We start from the raw sequence: 21341 nt of genomic DNA on the forward strand, positions 1-21341 counted from the left end.
TTGTGTTGCATTTGGAATTAAACATTAAATTTAATGTTAATACAGCGAGAAAGTGAGAAGGAAGTCACCGCAGCTGAAGAGCTGAAAGTGTTGCACTGAAGCTAACATGCGTTTTATATTTGGAAGGACGGGACTAGAATTTCTACACATCCCAAACTTCCTAATGATAATAATAATAATGATGAAACAAGAGCAACTGCAGACCTTTCTTCATACTGCATGATGATGTCACTAACATCCAGATGTTCAAGAACAGGAAACCAGTGAGGGCAGCCAATCAGAAGAAAGGGATCTTTAAGTGGGCGGTCTTAAAGAGATAGAACCTAAAACCTTTTTTTTGGAACATGTAAACCAGGTTTAAAGCTGTGGATGCCCACATGTGTGTGCAGTGTAGATGTTCAGTCATGTTTCCAAATGTCAGTTTTTTAGCCACTACAACACACACATCCTGCGTTTGTCAAATAACTGAGAAAAAGTTTAAGAAAAAGTGAACTTGAGAACTTACAGGAGACTTTTTTAATCTTCAAAGTACTTAAAAGCAGGATAATTGCCAAACTGAGCTGACTATCAAATCATTTGAGTCCTCTGATCCATAATCACAGAGTCCTATACAAATGTCACACAGACTTGTCAGGTAGGCGCTACAGATGCTGGTCTAGGATTTAAAAATGTATGCAGAGGCAGACGCGCACACACATGCAGAGCAAGCAGAACAAAGGGTGAAAAGGTAAGGAGGATAAGCTCTGCTGACAGCGCGCAGACAGCAGATCAGTCAGCGTCCCTCGGCTCTGACACGCCGACAAAAACACAACACGACTGCAAGCAGGTTCAGGCTCGGGGCATGACTCAACTACAGTACGCCTGTCAGGACTTCCACTACTGTCACACTGCTCGACAGGGCCTCACGTGGCAGAGGAACAAGTGCAGGGAGCGAAGGAGGGAAAGGACCGGAGCTTGTCAATAGAAACCTGTGAAGCTGTCAGTCAACAAACCAGAGGAAAAACATCTATATAATTGTAATCAATCCACTGCATAAGAACACCAATAAGACTTAAAGAAGGGAAAGTTTCTCAGCATGTTTGACCACCTACAATCATCACCTCCAAACTACACAAGACGCAGCAGCCAGGCTACTAACATCTTCTAGCAAGTGCACTGGCCCCCAGTAGATTAACATACAGAGCAGTAGATGACCAGGCCCCCAGATTATTAATCCAAACTCCTCATAAAATACACAGCAGCTCGTTGCCTCTGCTCACAGGCTCAGAGTTTGTTGGAGCAAAGGGGGCGGAGCCTTTCAGTCTGTGGACCAGTTTACCACCACAGCTGCGATTGGTTGACTCTGTGGAATCCTTTAGAAAGCAGATAAAACCTTTTCTGTTCAAACAAGCCTTCTGTTGATCAACGCTTTTAAACATTTAACCCTTTCTATTGCTTATATTTTCTATTTTATCACTTAACCTGTTTATTTCACCCTTCATGCTCAGCGCTCTGTGACTGCCTGTCTTTGAAAAGCGCTTAATAAATAAACTTTACTTACTTAAAATCTCAGTAAAATATTACCAGACCTGTATTGCTTCAAACACTTCCACCAACACGTTTTCCCTCTTGGACGCATCACAAACTATTTCTTGCATCTGCTTTGTTTTTACATGTTCCTTTGTCAGCGGGTTCGGTTTACCCCACCCTAAAAACTAAAAGCACCTTCAACGTGTGATTGCAGCCTGCAGGACCTCCCACACCTGCACGCAGCTGTATTTAGCTATCAAAGGAGCTTCCATCAGGCCACAGACTGTATGTTAATGTGCAGGACAGACAGACTCCAACACCATTGTCCCAGCTTCCACTGGTCTTCACTGTGTTTTTAATATTGCTTATAAAATATTTTGCTTGTATGATTTCTGCTGACTGCACAACAACTATGTCACACATCATCTTGGTAAATATTTAAGGGTTAAAGTTCAAATTATTCTCTAGCCTGTCAGCCAATCAGACGATCAATCATCCACGTGTCAGGCAAACAGACAGCGGAGGTCGGGTGTGATTCTGACCTTGTGGAAGTTTCCAAAGAAGAGCTTCTTTATTTCCGGCCCCTCGAAGGTGACTGTCTGAAACTCTCCTTTAAAGTCATTGTTAAAAAACGTCAGAGTTTTTCCTCCATCTGCAGGAAGAAACATGAGAATTAAAAAAACATAAATCAACAAATAAAACACAACATTTATAAGAAGCAACAATCTTGTTCAGAATTTTAACTCGAGTTTAACAGAAGTAGAACAGCAGCTTGCACTGCACCCGACTCTCCTTTTCATTAACATCAGGCAAATATGTTGTGTTCACTGATTTATTTTGGTAGGTTTGAGTCTAGAAATAAAGTGGAAACAAATAAACACGTCTCAGCTCACTGTCCAGGATGACGCCCACTAGAGGTTCGTTGTTCTTGTTGAGGATCTCCCAGAGCGCAAAAGGCTCCTCGGGAGTGTCGGCCAGCAGCCTGAACAGCAGGGTGATGGTGTAGTCAGAAGGCAGCCCCTCAGGATGGATGTACCTGTGAGCCAGGGTGAAAACATCAGAGCCGGGTAAACGTCCTCATTGGTGATGTCTCTTTTAGGTCAAACAGTGAGGGTTATGGGCTCTGGATGCTGATACTCAGCTGGTGAAATCAAAGCTTGCTTCTCCTTCCAGAAGCTATTTGCTGCACTTTCATCTGTCTTTGAAAAACATGCTATGATGTCTTTTCCATCAAGGTGCAGCAGTGAAACTTCCAATAAATAAGGTGCTATTTTTATGAGCGTGGAGACTGTGTCCTGTGTACCTGGTTGGCTGTGCCAGCAGCGCGTCGCTGTGCAGGTGGAAACAGGGGAACGTGTTAAAGGTGCCGGGTACCATGGAAACGCCAGACATGCTGCTGTACCGATTCTCCACGAGCCCGAACAGCTCCATCATGCGAAAGCCTGATGACACAAGGAGCGATTATCACCTGTTGTAACCATTTCAATGAGTTTTCAACAAGTTACAACAAGCAGAAAAACAGCAAAAAAGCTCAGAGGAAGTATTTGTACATTTGTAAGTAAAGAAATATAGAGCTGCAGAAAAAGCAGTCCAGACATACAAGACATGACAGCAGGATACAAGATATTTAATTCAGCCAATCGTTTTAAACATACCAGTTTTCACCAGTATAGAGGGCCAAAACTGCCAAAAATAAAAATAATTAAAAAGAAATAACAAAGTGACTCAATAATATAATATAATATAATATAATACAAACATGTGCCAACTGTGAAATCTGGGGCTGATGATGATGTTTGAATAACAAATAGCTTAATATCTTTTATTCAGCTGTTGTTGCTGTTTGTCAGAGCTCTTCATTATAAAACATATCTGCCCTGTTCTGTCTTTCAGAGCTTCAATTCGCCCAGCAAGATATTGATGTGATACCACAGATGTCTCTGTCAACAGTAAACACCATCTGTTAAATACTGGCCCTTACTCATATTCAGCAAATGTATTGGTGCATTTTTAATGAATATAAATGCAGCAAAAACCAATAGAAATCTATTTATTCATGAAATGTCAGCTAAACAGATACCATTTAATTTGATTTTGCATTTATTCAAAACACACAAAAAGAGGATATGTAAATTATGCTATTAAAATAAAACAAATAACTAAAATGTATTAAAATGAAAAGAAAAAATACAGAAGAAATAAAACAGAGCAACAGCTTATTCTGAAAAGTTAAATATAATAATAAAAAAGAATGATATGTTGATGATTAATGACATTTTGATGAACAACATTCTCAGTTGTTTAAGTTATTTGTTTGTACATGTGTTGGCAGTGTTGGCTCTCCATACTGTTTGAAATGAAGGGTTAGAGCTTTAACATTATTGTGTTCATCCAAACACATTAAAGCCACAGCTCACACTTGATTTATATTCTGTTTCCTATTTGAAGTTATTCTGTAAGCACTCATAACGGAGACCGTGACACGTGGACACGTGGACACATGGACACATGGACACGTGGACACGTGGACACAGCAGGCTGGCTGCAGTAGCGCTCCAGCTCTTACCTGGCATCGTGCTGCCACTCATCGGCACAGCCGGACACGCTGGGAAAGGCAAAAAGTGAGTTTGATGACAAATATTTAGAAACCACCACATTCAACCATTTCTATTAATGTACGGAAAAAGCACCACATGTTGTATAATTTACTCTATAATGTCCAGTGCAGGGATCTCTTCAGGATTACATTTAGCTCTAACGTCAGGTCAGGGACTCACTGGCAGTTGCAGCTTCACACACAAAGGTCACCAGCTTCTCTTCAATCTTCTTGAAGGCGTCCAGGTCATCCACAAAGAAGACGTGCCTGTCACTGGGTTTACTGGCGATGCTCACCAGCTCCCCGTAGTCAGCATCAGCGAAGCCAATGGCAAACACGATGTAACCTTTGATGAGAATTCAGAGAGAGAAAGATCCATGTCTCCAACTGCAGGAAAACTGGAGGAGCAATATGAACGCAGACTCTTGCACATTTTAAAGGCAGATGAAGTTTGGCCTTCCAGTAACACAGACCGCAGCTCTAGGCCTTCTTCAGAGCTTCACACAGAAACCGTTCTGACCTTCCATCTGCATCTCTTTGGAGACTTTGTTGACGTCATCCTGAGATCGACCGTCAGTGAGCACCACGAGGACTTTGGGGATTCCTCTTCTCGCTCCTGCTTCCTCTGTGAAGATGTTTTTCTTCACGTGCTGGATGGCTCGACCTGAGTGAGCAGACAGAACAACCATCTCCAATAACTCCAAATATTCTACTTTTAGTTTTCAGCTTCGTATTCTCAGTAGTTGAGAAAAAGCAGCAGACGAGTTATTTGAAACAACATGTCTATTACCAGAGGATTTTTTTATTATGCTGATTTGACTTCACACCATCTGTTCTGGTTAAAAAAGTCATTAGCGGAGCTGCAGGTCTGTCACAGCGGACTTGGCAGTGATGGGAAATCAAAATTAATCAATTTTCAGCTGCAGTCTCCGGTGTGGCAGACATTATTCTGAGAGGAAGTCAGAAAATCCTGCAGCACCATCAGCTTCAGAGGATCCCTGTTTACAGAGTTAACTATTAAAAACATGAAAGAAAGGAAGCTTAAGGGTTTGTACGACATAAACTTGACACGATCAGTTAATTTCAAATTTCATGCTAATTATTCATCAGTGCAGGATGAAGATCTGACTCCAAACAGTAGCATTAATTGTGATGAAAGGACACGATTATTGATGCATGCCTTGCTGATGTACAGGACATCAGAGAGTGTTGCATCAGAGCGTCCCACCAGGGAAATCACATCACAAGTTTCACTGAATGTGTGAAGAGAATTCATGTTTCTGCAGCAGCTGGAGGACCAGCTCAACATCTAAGGCTGCCCCCCCCACTCTGCAGAGCCACTGCGCTGCAGGCTCAGACACCCACCAGACACCCGGGACCCCCGACTTACTCACACTCTTCAACTATGATCAAATTTTACACATTACTACCAACAGTTACCATCACATATTAATATTTAGATGTTTATTTGAATGTTTCTGTTCTTTTCTGCCTTATAAATGTGCTCATACAGGCTCATGTGGTTTTTCCACTGCTTAATATTTGTTTCATAGGCTTTAATATTCATTTCATTTTGCAGAATTAACAAAGCAACAACCAACATAATGAGCAATGATGAAGATGACTATATTTTTAGTAGTATTATTATTGCTATTTATGTTATATATTGTGATTATAAGCTGTTTCTTGATTTGAGTCTTCTTCTTTGGTGTTTGGTCATGACGTTTCCCGGCGCCGCGTCTTCATGTTGCTTAAGAATCAGGAAACTCTGGAACTAGTGCACTTTATGTCTTTAGTGCATAAATGGAAAAAACCCCATAAAGTCAAATAATGATCATCTACTGAGCCTCTTCTGTCTCTTTTCTGTATATTTACTCAGACCCACACCTTAAACCACAGCTTGACTGAGTCATTAACAAATCCATGAGCACCTGCCTGGATGTGAGGCTGCTGCACGGCCGTTAGTACATCCAGAGATCAGACGTTTTCTAGGCCTCTGGAAACAACAGAAAGCACATTGCTAATTGCAACGCGGCGATCCCAGAAACTGTTGCTTCCTGTGAGAAACGGAGGATTAGTGTTTTACAGCAACGCATCAGCAGTGGGAGAATTCCTCCCCACCAGTGACGCTGTTACAAATCTATTCTCCTCAGTCTCATCCCTGTAGGAGAAACCGCCCGCGCTGCTTTGTAAACAGCGATTAATGACTCTCACTGCTTCCCTGCAGACTTCCTCTCATCGCACACACACACATCCATGAATAAGACTATGCATGAACACGCTCGACTTGCACACACGCATGTTGACACAGAGCCGAGAGGACAACACACTTTTCCACAGTGATTTCATTTTCTGTTTGCGGTCGCCTCCTGCTCAGTAGCATTGATAACGTCACGAGGGAGTTGTGTTTGAGCGTGTGCACGTTACACTGTGGATTTGTCTCGACCAGGCGTCTTTCTCAGATTTAGAGATTATTTCTGCCGCGGTAAAGACGGATTTGATCCGTCACAGTCGCACAGCTTGTATACATTCGTACACTGTATCGCACCGGCTTCAAGCGTGCACGCCAACATCTGTCATCCTGAAACTCTAGCAGACTCCAGCAGCACGCTCGTCCAGCGTCAGTGACTCATACGCAGTGCTTTCACAGAAAAGCAGCAGCCTGCATGCTGTGCGCGTCCTCACCTGTCTTAGTGTTTCCTCCTTTGTAGGAGATCTTGTTGATGGCGTCCAGCAGACCCTCCTTGTCACTGTAGGAGTTCAGCTTAAACTCTGTCCGGGCATCGTCGCTGAACTGGGCAATAGCCACCTGTCACAAAACACATGAACGTAGCTAATAAACCAAAAGAGGAAGTAGGCCACTGTTAGGTGTAGGGGACGAGGGTTAGGAGGAGACTACGAGAAGAAGCACCATCACAGAATACAGAAAAGCTGATCTCCATGAATCCTCCTTTTAGACTCGAATGGAGTCATCCTTTAGAAAGTGAACATCATGTTTGTATTACTTTTATACAACCGTGATTCTATTTGAAACCACATTCAGCATCACTACACGTGATCAGCATCACAGCCCGGCTGGTACAGAGCGACTGTAACGACCACAAAGAGCAGAGAAGGATAATGATGATGGAGACGGAGGAGGGTTACACCGCTGCAACGAGAGCCTCGATTCTCCCGTCAAAATCATTCCTAACGAATCAGGTTATTACTGGACAGGTCTTTAAGAATTATTACATTTAAAAACTATGAAAAATGGAGGATAGAGTTTTGTTTTCAATAATAAAGTATAAGATAATACGGGCGGATGATACGCCTGCAGCGGGCAAAGAGTCAGGCTGTGTTAGATGGGATAATTTAAAACAGTGAGGTACATTAACCCCACGCTATATATTTTTAAGCAATTATTTTTTGTTTGTTTGAACTCAAAACGTTTGTATTCCTTCTCCATCTGTTCCTGGCTTGAACCTGCTGTGGGTGGCTGTGTGCTGCTGCTCGCTGCCTCAGGTACAGGACTCAGTGAGTTGGGTGGAGCACTCAGCGAGCTCTTGGCCAGCACCAGTGGATCAGTCTGGCAGTGTGTTTGAGCTGCTAGTGAGAGCCTGTTTAACCCTCTTTAGGGCAGATTAGATTTTTTCAGTTACTTTGATCGACATCCAGGTTGTTGTTCAGAAAGAGCCACAGCTCTTAGTTTAGACTGCTTCATAAAATCATGCTGACGTTCATATTTACCTTCTGTTTTGTTGTTTTCTTCCACCTGGAACGCTTTGTTCTACAGTATATCACAGCATTTAAAGACAGTATGTACAATGTTCTCTAAAGCTCAGACAAACTGAGCCGATACTTGATGCCACTGTGACTGAACGGAGCTGAACGGGGAGGAAAGAGGAGCACTGACAGACACGTGAGCAGCTGTAACACAGAGCGTGCAGATGAGCTGTTTCATGAGTGAAGTGGGCTGTGGCCACCTGGGAGACCACTCAGGAACATTCTTTATTTGTAAATAACAAAAAATCAAAATGAGAGCAGCTTACAGGAAACTTGGCGCTGGTGCTGACTCGCTACACCGAGGCTCTGAACACAGGAGTGAAAAAGAGGTTTAGCTCAACTGGGAGAAAACTGCTGTATGTAAACAGTTTGTTCTCTTCCTCTCGTTTGTCCTGGAAAGTTTCCCTTTTCTTTGCATCTACAGTGCATCAGACGCTCCTACAGATGACGGGGAAACTCATTTAGATGAAGAGGTCCGAGCGAGGCCAAAGAAACAACCACGAGAAATCAAATCTTTGAGTTTAAAGATTTTTTACAATTGAATTACCCAGGAGGCTGCTCTGTGCACGTGGTAGTCTTATTCCTGTCACGTCCCACAATAGTGAAGATATGACTCAAGATAAATCAAATGTGATCTGGTAAGAAGAAAATTCATAGCACGCGGTCTTTAAGTCTTTCCACAAAGATGATTTCATATGATCAGCTGTGATGTATCAATGGTAGTGTTGGCAAACATAAATATGCAGCTACATCATGAGTGAAATGGTCTTCGTTAGAACAAACGTCTCCACATTAACAGCTACAGACAATCACGTCTTACACAGGCTGACAGTAATAATAATAATAATAATAATAATAAGAGAACTGCTGAGAATCATGACTATAAAGATGGGAATTAAACCAATGGATTCATCAGTGTCACATTTGCAATGTGACACTGATGAATCCAGCTGTGGTTTCTTCGTGAGACAGGTGAGAGGACGGTCCCTGCATGTGTGGAGGGTGGAGGAGCAGCAGTGATGGAGAGGGAAGCAGCTTTGCTGGGGTCACTGCTGTTTATCTCCACACTGTGTGAACTTACTTGGATAGTTGTTGGATACGTTTACGTAAAAGCTCTCTGACGTACGAACAGTCACCTGACCTCAAGCCTGCTGAGATGATTCTTCCCTACAGCTGTCAGACTCCTCGGCCTCCTGACAGCTGACCCACGTTAAACTCATGGACTAAACACACCCACAACCACCTACACACACACACACTGGACAAAAACAAACAACTGGACCCTCATACACACAATAATAACAGGGACTGACCCACCAGCACTTTATAGAACCTCTGTAGGAGCCACATATCTCACTGTAGCTGCTGTACAGACAATCACTCTGTACAATAATAATTATAGTTCTACAACTGTTAGAACTTGTATAGTTCATATTTCTCTATAGTCCTCATATTTATATCCTGTTCACAGCCTGTACAAGCTTATAGCATATTCATAACACACCTTCATACCAATAATAGACACATTTTTGTAATATATCTATATTTTTGCTAAAGCACTTTCTGCAAACTGCATTTGTTGCCTTGTACTTGTGACATGTGCAATGACAATAAAGTTGAATTCTATTCTATGATTTCAGATTCATCAGCCAACAAACGATGACCATCGCTGGCTCGCAGTCGCACCGTTGCAGCGTCATTCCAGGCGACAACACTTTGGTTAATTAATATTTGAATAATAAAACGATATTTATCCATAAAAACAACAACACGCAGGGTTTGTATGACAGTGTGAGGCTGGTCTTCACACATTGATAAAACAGATGTGGTATGTGCAGTGGGCTGTAGATGGCCCCACCCACAGTCAGCGCTGACACCGCCACTGATGATCTCTTTCATTGTGCTGCCAAAGCAGCGCGCGGCAAACCTCCACCATCCACAGTGAGGACGAGGAGCCTGCTGTGCCTCAGGCAAAGTGCACATTTTCCCATCAAGTCATTGTTTTTCTGGTATTTCTGTGGCATGTCTGTCAACAACCTGTCAGTCAAAGCACGGCGCTGAGAGCTACCAGAAGCAACACACGCCAAAGCTCTCAGAGAACTGCTTGCTAAAGGCTAACAGGTCGCCCTCGGTGGTACCTGTGTGCCTTCCGGGCCGATCCGGTCCAGAGCTCCACTGGTGCTATACAGGAAACGGATGATCTTCAGGAAGTTTTCATCTCCGATACTCCAGGAACCGTCAACCAGGAAGACCAAGTCTGCTTTGGCAGCTTTACAGACTGAACGAGGAGACAGAGAAACATGAAGTAAACATAACAACAGCAACTGGTTGACTCACAAAGGCAACACTTCAAATGGGAATAAGTAAAAAGTTGTGAGTCTGCTGTATGGAAGCTTGAAAATAGCTGATTGAAGGGTTTTGTTGGAACGTTCATTGTGATCATTTTTGATTGGCTCTCTTTTACTTTGAAGGATAATTTATCATTAAAAACACATATTTATCCACTTGCTTTCATTTGTTCGCTTTATTGCCGTGAAAATAAACAAACTGGCTTCATTTAGAAACCGATGAATAAAAGCAGCTTGTGAGTGAAGCAATCCTGTGATTAATTGCACTCAAAGAGCTTTCGACTTGTAAACGATTGAAACACATTAAATGCAAAACACAGAGCTGCTTCTGCTGCTCTTCGAAAGTCATTCCAATCACTTCCTTCTCTCCTCTAATCAAACCCTATTTAAGGGTCAGCCGGCGCCACATTGATCTGCAGACGCTTCAACCCGGCATTCGACTCTTTGTTTATTGCAAACATTTCATAAACACATCTCAGGAGGAATCAAACTGACTTTGTTCTGAAGTCTGAAAACAGATTGAGTGAAACTCAAATTGCTGTTTTGCTCAAATATAATATTTTGTAAGTTGATTGTAAGAATTATTCACCCGTTCTTTGTAAGGACACTTTGGTTCACTGCTGTCAAAACTGCAGGTGGTTGCAGAACATTGACAGAGCAGCTGAAAGCAGGAGAGAGATTTACAGTTTTATGCTGGTATTACACATTACTGTCATCCTAACAAGCCTGAGCTTTCAAGGTGGAACTGTTTCTAACCTTCAGTGCGATAGTAGTGATTTTGCCCCCTTGTGGCATAAGACTGTACAGAACTAGAGCATTTTGACTCCACCCACAGATGTGTGGATTTTTTTAGAGAGTTGCTGAACTAATTAAACATATTTCAAATCAAATGCAACTGAAATATTAGCAGTAATTCAAAGAGAATTTATCAAATGTGGAGAAACTGGATGAAAGATGTAAAAAGGGTTGAGCAGGGACCAGATGATGATGCTCTTTATAAAGCTAGTGCACATCTAGTGATGAAAAAACTGAAATGAGACGATGAGATAAGAAATACTTTATGAATCCCATATTTGGGACATGTGGAAGTGTTTCCTAAGTACCTGCCGCAGCGTACCTGCCGGGGCTGTAGAGGAGGCTGTAATCAAACATGTGAGGAGGAAACACCCACTGTTCTCCTCGTCAGCCAGAATGATTTGAATGTGTTGATCTCTGTGATCATTCCTCTGAATTTTCTGGATCATCACAAATAAGATTTATGCAGAAAGCACATTTCCACATTATGTGCAGGGCGGCTGAAAGGTTTATTGCTTTTATTTCGTTTAGTTATCAGTGGATTCTTTCTGACTCGGTCCAGATCGTTCTGTTTCTCTCTAAATCACCACAGGTCTTCATTTGTGTGTAAATGTGTCCTTATTTGTTCCTCGCTGATGCCGACAGCACGTAAACAGCATCCTTCTCTGTTTTTGTTCAATAAATGTGTCGTGAAAGCAGAGTGATTCTATGCTGGTGCATTCTTACTACTACATTTCTGCTCTGTCCCATGGAGAGCGCTTGTTAATGGTAAGACAAAGCAGCGAGCTCATGCTGCTGTCGATGTTCGTGTTTGGGTCTCTCTGGATTGATTCTTCAGGTCAGCTCTGAATAATCTGGTTTATTCAGGAATGAAAGGACATCGTGGATCTTTTATGGATGCAGAGGTCCACGACTGGTTTCTGATTTACTGTCCTCCATCCATCCTCTTCTCTCTCTCTCACTCATTTTCGATGCTCTTCAGCTCCTCAAAGTACTCCTTACACCTTCTCAACACTCTTCACTTGTTCCCACGTCTGTCCTCAATCACACGAACCTGCTGCACATGCTACATAACTGATAACAGATAAGACTCATTCATTTCACCTGATAGTGTTTTTTTCTTCTCTCAGAGGTGATGAAACCTTTTGTGGCAGCTTGAAAGTGAAGCTGGTGATTCTGTGGTGACGGCAGGAGAAGAATGAGAACCGCTGTAACAGATCCAAGACTCGCTCGGTTTATAATTACACTGACGTCAGACACACTGTGTGTCACATGTTACTGTGTGTGTTGTTATTGGAGCTGAGAAGCGTTGCTCTTCTTTGTTCAGCTCTCATTCTCCTGCCCGGCCAGCGTGAGGATCAGTTTGTAACAAGGTTGGCTTTTAGTGACAGGAACCCCAAAAAGCAGCCAATAGGAGACCTACTTCCTTCTATAGCACAGTGAGCTTGTCTGCATTTTGACTGTCTGTGACATCAAGAGAAAGTCTACTGAGACTCTCAGCCTGATATGTCTCTGAAGCTGATCTCATTAGAAATTACAGCAAGTTTCAGACTTTGCTGCAGATTTGCTTCTTTAACGAGTGACATTTGATAGGTGGGCATATGGATCAAACTCTGCCCCCCAAAATACTTCACAGGACGTCTTAAAAAACGTATACTTTAAAAATGAACGGAAGTATTTATGCATTTAGTTTTTATCGGTTTCAGCTTGTAGCTGCAGATTGGGTTTATATTTCCTGTAACAGTGTCATTGATATACATGTTTTCTGTCCCAGCAAAGATGATCTGAGGATAAAACCTGACCTGAGACACTGTCACATTGTGAGGATGAGGGCGATCTGCAGTGTTGTCTGATATGAAGACATTTCCATGGTAAAATGAAGCTTCCCTTACTAATGTTCAGAGCTATCCGCACACTGAATTCCTCGGGCTGATTATGTCGTACTTTATAGTTCTTTAGCTGTAATGGCTCTAGTGTCTTGTGGCTGTGTGGAAGCTGCAGTTCTGCGTTAATTGCAGTCATCATTTAGACTCGTTGAGAATATTCTTCATTACATCTTTGACATTCATTCACATTCACGCGATGCTATTATTCTGACGGCGCTCCAGTGGAGTGTACAACTATTCAATGTCGTCCACACGAGGAAACAAACAAAGCACCGAGTGAAAAAGGCAACAGTTGGCCTTAAATTGAAGATTAAGTGCATCATTTAACGCTCGCCCTGAATGCGTCTGGCAGCCTATTTAAAGCTCGTGTCAAGTACAGAGAGATTATATTTAACTTAAATGAGAAATCTCATAATAAGTGCAGTGAATGAAGATTCTGCCTTTTAAAGATCCATTCTCCACATTGTAAGATTATATAAGAAGTAAATAAAGGTAACTGGTAACTATGGCTGCCAGATGAGGAAAGAGCTCGTGAACTTATCTCAAACTCTTGTTACCAGGTTACAAAACCATCGTCTTTGCTGTGTGATAATGTAACTGGCTTGTGCAGCACTTTGTGGATCTGATAGGTGGAGAGATGTGACACTGACAATCACAGCACCTAACAGCTGAATTATTGTGAACTGAGAGGATGGTGAGTGAAGCAGGAGTCTCTGAACAGCTGTCTGTGGGGGCGCAGCTGAAACACCACCAGGTCCCCGAAAAGCCTCTTCGAGCCTCTGGCTTCACTTTCCAGACTCAGCCAGGCTTCGTCCAATCGTGGTACACAGTCCACACAAAATACTACAGTACAGTCTATCCACCCACTGTCCTCCACTTATCAAGTGAATTGTACAAAACGTTAGTGCCTGGACTTCAGTCATGTTAATAAAGAAAAAGTCATCGTGCCAGACAGTGTGTCACATATCACAGCGGCCACGGGCCGGTTTAATCTTCGCGGATAAATACAACAAAATAAAATAATACGACAAAAACTGTCTCTGTAAATATAATAATAAACGTGGATGTACTGTGTAATTGTGTAACGTTATTAGCAGCGTCCTCCTGAAATGCACCAACAACATTGAGAGTAACGTCCTCCTCTCTGCCCCTTAATGCTCTCTGGTCGCTATGGTAACGCGTAAATATTTATTTCAAAATAAGACACAATAAAACCCAGGGAAACCAAGTTAACGATAAAAACTCTGAAAACCAGAAATTTCACACCCGAGCCTCAAATCTCGCAGCCCGGTACCGAACGACTCACGGACCGGTACCGGGGGCTGGGGGCCACTGACATATCTGACTGCACACCTGTAAAATAATAAAAGGTCTCCTACTACAAATCAGAATATCAAAGCTGGTTATGCAAAACGTTTCATAAAAACAAACCAGTCAAACTAGAATACATAAATATTTATACATATTTACTGAAAACTGAGCAAAAGAAATAAATAAAAGAAGCTGTTTGGATGCAGCCTGATGTCACCAAAACACATCAACAACAATACATCAACACAAAGAGATCGAAAGATGAGACGATCAATAACAGTATTAGAACTGCTCTCCTACCTTCCTTGGCAGCAGGGATTGTGGGTGGAGGCGTGGTGGTCGGGGGCTTGGTGGGTGGTGGGGTCGGGACAGGTACTGCAGAACAAACAAACACATGAGGATGTGACAGCCTGTAACTATAACAAAACAACCCTCGTGTGCCACATGACCCTGAGTGAAACACGCGGTGAAACTGCACAGAGCGCTCACGTATGGCCCAAACGTGTACAGTAACTACATTCAGCTCATGTATAATTTGCTGCACTGATCACAGTGTTAGCTGCGGTCCAACGCGCACTCCCACTGTCTCTGCCTTCGACTTCCTGCCTGTATTCTACGTGTGTCTTTGAGCATCTTTGTGCGTTTATGCACTCAGCGCTGTTTAGGCAGTAAATCAGCTACCTGAGGCTGAGAATTACTTGTGATGGCAGGTAGGGAGCATTCAGTAGTGGCTGCCTGCAGCGATGGGGATAGTCATTTGGAGGAAAGGCTCTGGCTTTCATTTGCATCAAAACAAAGCAATAAATCATTGTGGAGGCTCACTGCAGAGCTGCGGTACAGACGGGAGCAGCTTCAAGCAAACAAATGTCTGCTTAGCTTCGAGGAGGGAACATTCTTTCTTGTATCTCTGGATATTTTCTTTGTCTCGTTTTCAATTCTGCGGGTTCTCGTCTCCGTGCCGCCTCTGAACTATGCTTTTCTCACTTCACTTCAGTGCACTGCAGACAGTTGGCAAAGGAAACAGGCTGCTCACCTCTGAGTTTACTCACGGCGACCTCAGGAACAATAAAAGTGCTCAAAGTAAAAGTTGGTCTGTGGGTCTGAGCTGAAACTGCAAATGTGCACATAGATGAGAGCAGAGCAGGACCTCCAGTGATCATCACCTGCACTGTAAAACTCAGAGCAGCACTGAACACAGTGCAGAGGAAACAACCAGGAATGGGAGGTTAGCCAAATAACTTCTCATCAGCAGGGCGTCGCCATTTTTATTTATCAGAAACTGAGTTTGCCTGCAGTTCCAAAAACTTTTATTTTATCCATTTTATTGTATTTTTTACACCCTCTGCTGATTGTACTAATCAAGTGCCGTTACTAAATCAATACTGCTATTGCTGCAATAACAATGGAAAACAGATAAAACAGCACGCACATATCTGCATCCATCTGGAACCCTGTGAGTCTCACAGCACGGCTGCTGGCAGCTGTGCTGACTGAAAACAAACCTGTATCCAGTTATTTGGTCGACTCGTTATTAAAGCTGCACCGTCGCGCAGCTTTGGCTGTGATCTCGAGCGCTTCTTCAACACACGGTGGATGTTATAAAGTGACACGTGAGACACGCTGACGTGTGCGCGCTCTCAAAGCAGTTGATTAAAACTTCTTCATCTCTGCAGTGAAGCTGGTGATTAAAGTGTTGAATACAGCTGAACGTAACTAAAGCGAGTAGTGAATTTACTGCACACGGGCCTCATTGAAAATAAAACAACAGCCCACCCACCCCGTCACCCTCCCGTCTCCAGACAGTGGGTCTTGATTAGTGTTTGGGGCTGCTGCTGCAGAACAAAAGGCTCATCCTGAAAAGGAAGAGGATTCAGCACTCGGCGCTCCGGCGAGGATAAAAGATGTTTTATGTTGAAAATGACGTGATCGTCCTCCCAGCCTGGACCAGGCTTCTTCTTAAACCGATGACAGCTGACAGCAGTTTGTGTATAATTGTGTGTGTGTTTCCCCGCCGTGTGCTTCTGCTATATTGTTATTATGACACATGTAAGGGCGCTTTTAAAACGGGCGTTTGGCAGATCGAATGGAGGAGGCAAAGTACTTCTGGATGTGTCGGCGGTGAGTGCACGAGTGGGTTTGTGCGAAACGCTGCACATCAAAAAGCAGTTTACAGGATTTCCCAGTTTTTCAGCTTCAAATTGGCTGCAGATCTGACAACCTTAGAGGCAGCCAAAGTTTTCAGTCCTCTGTTTGTGGTCGAAATAAACGAGCCCGAGAATGACTGAGCGACGGCATTACGGTCGTACACATTAGTTCTCTCATAGAACACACAAATAAGAAAAAGGACAGAGCGCCTGCTCTGAAACATTTGTCTCACACTAAATGGGAAATACTACACACATGCATCCCTATCAGAAATAAAAGTGGCCAGTCTCCACACAAAGGTCATGTAGGGATCGTGAAATTTTAGGCTGATATTGACGATTACAATAAATATTTGCAGCACAGCTGTTGTCAGTGGATTTCTTTTGTTTCTCCAGAGACATGATGAACGACCAACATAACCAATCAGAACTCAATGAAACTACATGAATTCCCACGTGCTCTCTCTACACCAGCTGTTTGCTGTGTTTACATTAATGCAAACTATTCTTTGTCTGTATCTGCAACTGCTGAATAAATGTAGGGGACTGCTGCAGCCTGCCTTGTTGGAGCTGCCTGACTCAGTCCTGTGTTGGCGATCACTGCTTTGAGTCCCACAAAGCCAAGTTGGAAAAACCTTCTGCCCAAAATACACACGGCAGCAGCTGTCAGCAACCTGGAGACCACGTTTTACATTTTAAACTTTGGCATCACAAAACACGATTCGTTATATTCTGGTGAAAAGTATCAACGTTTTAAGATTTAAAAATAAATCTTTAAGCTTATTTGAGGCATTGATTTCAAGAGTTTCTGGGGGTGTGGAGAAACCCTCAACAAATGCATTTACTGTGAAATATTTGCACTCTTAAAAGCCTTTTAGCTCCTCATTACACTGTTGAATATTTAGCCAGGGATAAATGGACACGTTGGCATCAGATAAACGTTGGCCACTGGCGTCAGAAATTAAGATCTTGTGCAATGGCATGCAATATATAAGTGTGCCCAATTTGAAAGAGTGGAAGCAACCCAGCACACACAGAGACACACAAGTGTAAATGTAAACGAGGCTTCTGTGCAGTGATCTTAAAATAGCAGCAGCAGGAGAAATCCAGTCGTGGAACTGCAGTGCACCTCGACCTGCAACATGTGAATGACACGTGTGTTCAAAGCTCAGGTCCTTACGTGTCTTCTCAGCGGTGGTGACTGCAGGCCCTTCGGTCCCGTCCTGCAGCTGAGCGTAGATGCTGATCTTATACTGCATGTTGGGCTTCAGGTTGTTGAAACAGTGCCTGCTCGCTCCCCCGCTCAGTCTCGTCTCCTGCTTCTGGCTGCCTGCAACAAAAGTACAAAGAACATCTTTATCTTTCTCAAAAATGATTCTGTATTTGTCACATGCAGAAATAAAAGCAAGTGCATGCACATGCAAGTGTGTAGAACAATCTGCACACATCGTAAACCCAGCACGTTGTCACAGATGGAAAATGAAAGCATTTATTTATCTTTGTTGTCATTAGGATGCTACTGTTCGCTTGGTTTGTTAATAATTGATGAATCAAATCCAATTATTGAACCAATCAAACACCTTCCTGTTGTACTTGTTCACTCCATCCTAACAGTCAGGGTCCATTGGTAACATGTCAAACAGTTTTCCAAGAAAAACCTGTTATCCATGAAACACCAAGCATTTACTTCATTACAGGGAACTGGTGGAACATTTTAATGACTTAAAGAGGCATCGAGTGCAAAGATAATGGGACAAGCTCACCACGAAACTACACAGGTGGGAGTGTATGGGTGGAAAAATCTCAGTTTAAGTCAAGTCAAGTGAATCAAACCAATGTGAGCAGCAGCAGCAGGACGCAGCTGATTTATTTGGCTAAATTAAGTTCTCAACATGTCTTGTAGTCCTCCAGAGGCCTGGTAATGAACCAATCATTTGATTGAGTGTGTTGACCCAGGGTGAGATCTAAAACCTGCAGGACACCGGCCCTCGAGGCCTGGAGTTCGCCACCTCTGCACCGAAGGTCACTGAACCCATAAATGCTCCTTTTTCCTCAGGCATCATCAAATCGAGTTCAATCCCTCAGAATCCATGCCAGAAGTGCCACTATGAGTAATACTGCATATAATCTGTGACATGATTTAATCACATTGGCTGGAAGCTCGAGCTGTGAGGGAGTCATCAGGCAGAGGAACCTATGAGACGCCTAAATGCACCACAACATTCCTGTGTAGCTAAACTGGGATAAGACCATAATAAGGGTGAAGAATGGATCCTGTGCAGGAAAAGATCAAAGAGTTGTTTCTGTAAATTCTAGCTGAACATGGTAAATCCTTCTGTCCTGCAGGAGGATGTATGAAAACACACTTTACACTCTGTCTTTCTTTCTATACCCTATTCCCTAAATTTACCTCCCTCCATTCCCTTTAAATTCCAGCCTGTTCAATAATAAAACAGGATAATCACACATTTCCCCCATTCTCAGCAGCAGGTGTAATTATTTACCAGCTGTTCTAACATAAGTCATTATTTAGCTTCATTGTGTGTTGAGAGAACCAACACATTGGATCTCCCCGAGGAGACACGGGGGAATTTGTGCCTTTTATGTGACGTTAATGACGCCAGTGTTATTGCTGGACGCCTAAAGGTGATGAATAACAGCTATTACTTTCCTATTTGGTGGATGACGGCTGTATTAAAAGTTAGTCTTAGCTTTGAGGTGCTGACTGAGTGGTGGATGTTTAAAATCGATTCAGGGCCAGACCATCTGTTGTTTGATGCTATTTGGACGTGTTCTCAGTGTCAGACAAAGAACTATTGTTTTTGTTGGTGGCTGCACAGAATCATAACTGAGGAAATGACTTTTATAAGCATACGGCTGCTTCACAGAGGTGACTTTGGTGCAGTGGCCTGTTTGGCAGCTGACGTACAAACACATTAAAGTTCATCAGTTCATAAATAAATTGCAGAGAGTTTCAGGAGAGTTTAACAGACACTGGAGGTAACGTGAAAGTGTATCTGCTGTCGCCATGTGGCTGTTTTTCTTCCTAGAACATCAAGTTAATATTGGTTTGGGGACCATCACTGACGGCCAATCAAAATGCTGTAATAAAGCCTTGCAGCCAATTTGTTCTGTAGTGGAGGAAGTGCAGAGCTAAAGAGGAATTCTAAATAAAGACATGTTTGTGAGGGATGTAAGGGACAAACGCAGGATTTTAGTGGACATATTATATCTGATTATAAGGACACGATCTACTTGGTTCCATTTAGAAAAGGATCATAGGTGAACCATGTATTAGAAAACCGTTCCTTTAAATATGCATTTGGAGAACTTCTACACTGTTAGCAAGAATGCCCACTCTCTGTGGGAATCTTGTAATCCTTGATCATGTTTTTAGATATTATTAGATTTTTATTTTTAGGGATCATCACAGCACCAAAGTCAGGGTAAGAAGCAAGAAGCAACAGAGAACCACAACTAGCTGCACAACTAGCTGCTACTTATAAGCTTTACATCTGACTTCCACCGAGAGGACATGTCCTCCTGTAAATCTGAATTTGTTTGTACGGTGCATGTATTAATGAAAGGTGGAATGATCCTTGTTTGTTTGTTCCAGTCTTAATCAACTGCAGTTATAAAAGTTCTGCACCAACCTAAACAAAGCACTTTACCTGGTAATGTAAACCTTACAGTAACACAGAGACAACCCCAACAGTCAAATGGACCCCTATAAGCAAGCACTTGGAAGAAACCTTTGGCAGAAGCAGGATGTGTGGACATGTCGGCCTATCCTGAATCAAACTTTGTAGAGCTGCACGACGCTTTTTACTGCCAAAGTGCAAATAACATAAAAAATTAAAGGTGCTTTTCCTTCTGTTGCGCGTCTAAAAGTATAATCTCACCGTAAAAACAAGGGCATTTATTATTATTACTCACACGTGCAGACACCTTTGTACTTTTGCTGCTTCCTTATTCACAAGGCCTCACCACAGCAGGTACTGTCGCATGTTTGATGTTTGGCAGATTTATACTCTGGGTTCCCTTTCGAGACCCCCCCCCGCCGAGGGGTTTGCGTCTCCTCCTGGGATCAAACCCGGGGGCTTTTGCTTGCTATACATACATAAACCACGTACTACTGAGCCACTACAGCCACCTAGCTTATATTATTATGTTTAACGATGCAGGCATAATTTAGCATGACACTAAAGTTAATTGGCTGACAGTCTAGTTAAACGAACGTCAGCGGTGGGCTATAAACAAAAACACGTTTCTGCAAGCAGAACGTATCTGTTGAATTTGCCAGAGTCTCGGCACACTTCAAGCTAACGCTGGGATGCACGGCTTGATTGCCGTTTACGCGCGCACTGACTCATGCAGACGGCAGGCTTCACTTCCCTTCTTCTTCACACTCCCACACATAATGAACTCTAAATAGAAGCAGTTCAGTTTTTATTGTTTTAAAAAATTATATATTGTCACAATCAGAGGAAAAAAGTTGCAGGTGCAACCAAAACTTCAACAGAAAACTTCATAAGAAGAAAATAACTGTACTTTTTCCTTCCCCCTCCTTAAAGTTTACCTCTGAGAATAGACACAACAGGGCATAATTACTGTCACTGCTGTAACAAGCACATCTCCTCGCTCGGCAGCCGTAATCGCGACCTTTTGTCTTTTTTGTTCGCTTTATTTTACCTCGTGCAGCAAATGTAAATGTCACCCGTGCTGTGATCCGTAAGCCTTCCTTTTCTACAGAGCGGCACAGTGTCTGATTGTACAGCTAAACCTTTAAAGTGTCAGCACGTCTCCGATGGGATACAACAATATCTTTGTCATCTCCGGCTGCTTAGGGATTCAGAAAATTGGACCCTCTGCTTCAGCTACATACTGAAACTCCTACTGATGAAAGCATGTGAGTATGAATGAGGCTGCTCTCCTACTGCACTGGATATGCAGCGTAGGAGTTTGATGGGAAGAATTACAGTTACGC

General features: G+C 42.8%; 1 protein-coding gene across 2 annotated transcripts in view; it reads right to left on the minus strand.

Annotated features, from left to right (window-relative positions):
• Positions 1–21341, minus strand: part of col14a1b (collagen, type XIV, alpha 1b) — a 159924-nt gene that overhangs the window by 30262 nt on the left and 108321 nt on the right. For both annotated transcript variants that reach the window (XM_086279670.1, XM_086279669.1), the window contains 10 exons: positions 17535–17684; positions 14511–14585; positions 10009–10148; positions 6791–6914; positions 4626–4769; positions 4287–4451; positions 4076–4114; positions 2813–2951; positions 2403–2545; positions 2052–2161 (listed from right to left, as the gene is read on the minus strand). In XM_086279670.1, coding sequence (XP_086135796.1) covers positions 2052–2161; positions 2403–2545; positions 2813–2951; positions 4076–4114; positions 4287–4451; positions 4626–4769; positions 6791–6914; positions 10009–10148; positions 14511–14585; positions 17535–17684 — 1229 coding nt within the window. The remainder of the gene's footprint in view (positions 1–2051; positions 2162–2402; positions 2546–2812; positions 2952–4075; positions 4115–4286; positions 4452–4625; positions 4770–6790; positions 6915–10008; positions 10149–14510; positions 14586–17534; positions 17685–21341) is intronic.

This window comes from Aulonocara sp. 'chitande type north' Nkhata Bay, linkage group LG22 (genome assembly GCF_057382095.1).
Source record: "Aulonocara sp. 'chitande type north' Nkhata Bay isolate Kocher_YH1m ecotype deep benthic linkage group LG22, A_spYH_male_GT1.1, whole genome shotgun sequence".
NCBI classification, from domain to species: Eukaryota; Metazoa; Chordata; class Actinopteri; order Cichliformes; family Cichlidae; genus Aulonocara; species Aulonocara sp. 'chitande type north' Nkhata Bay.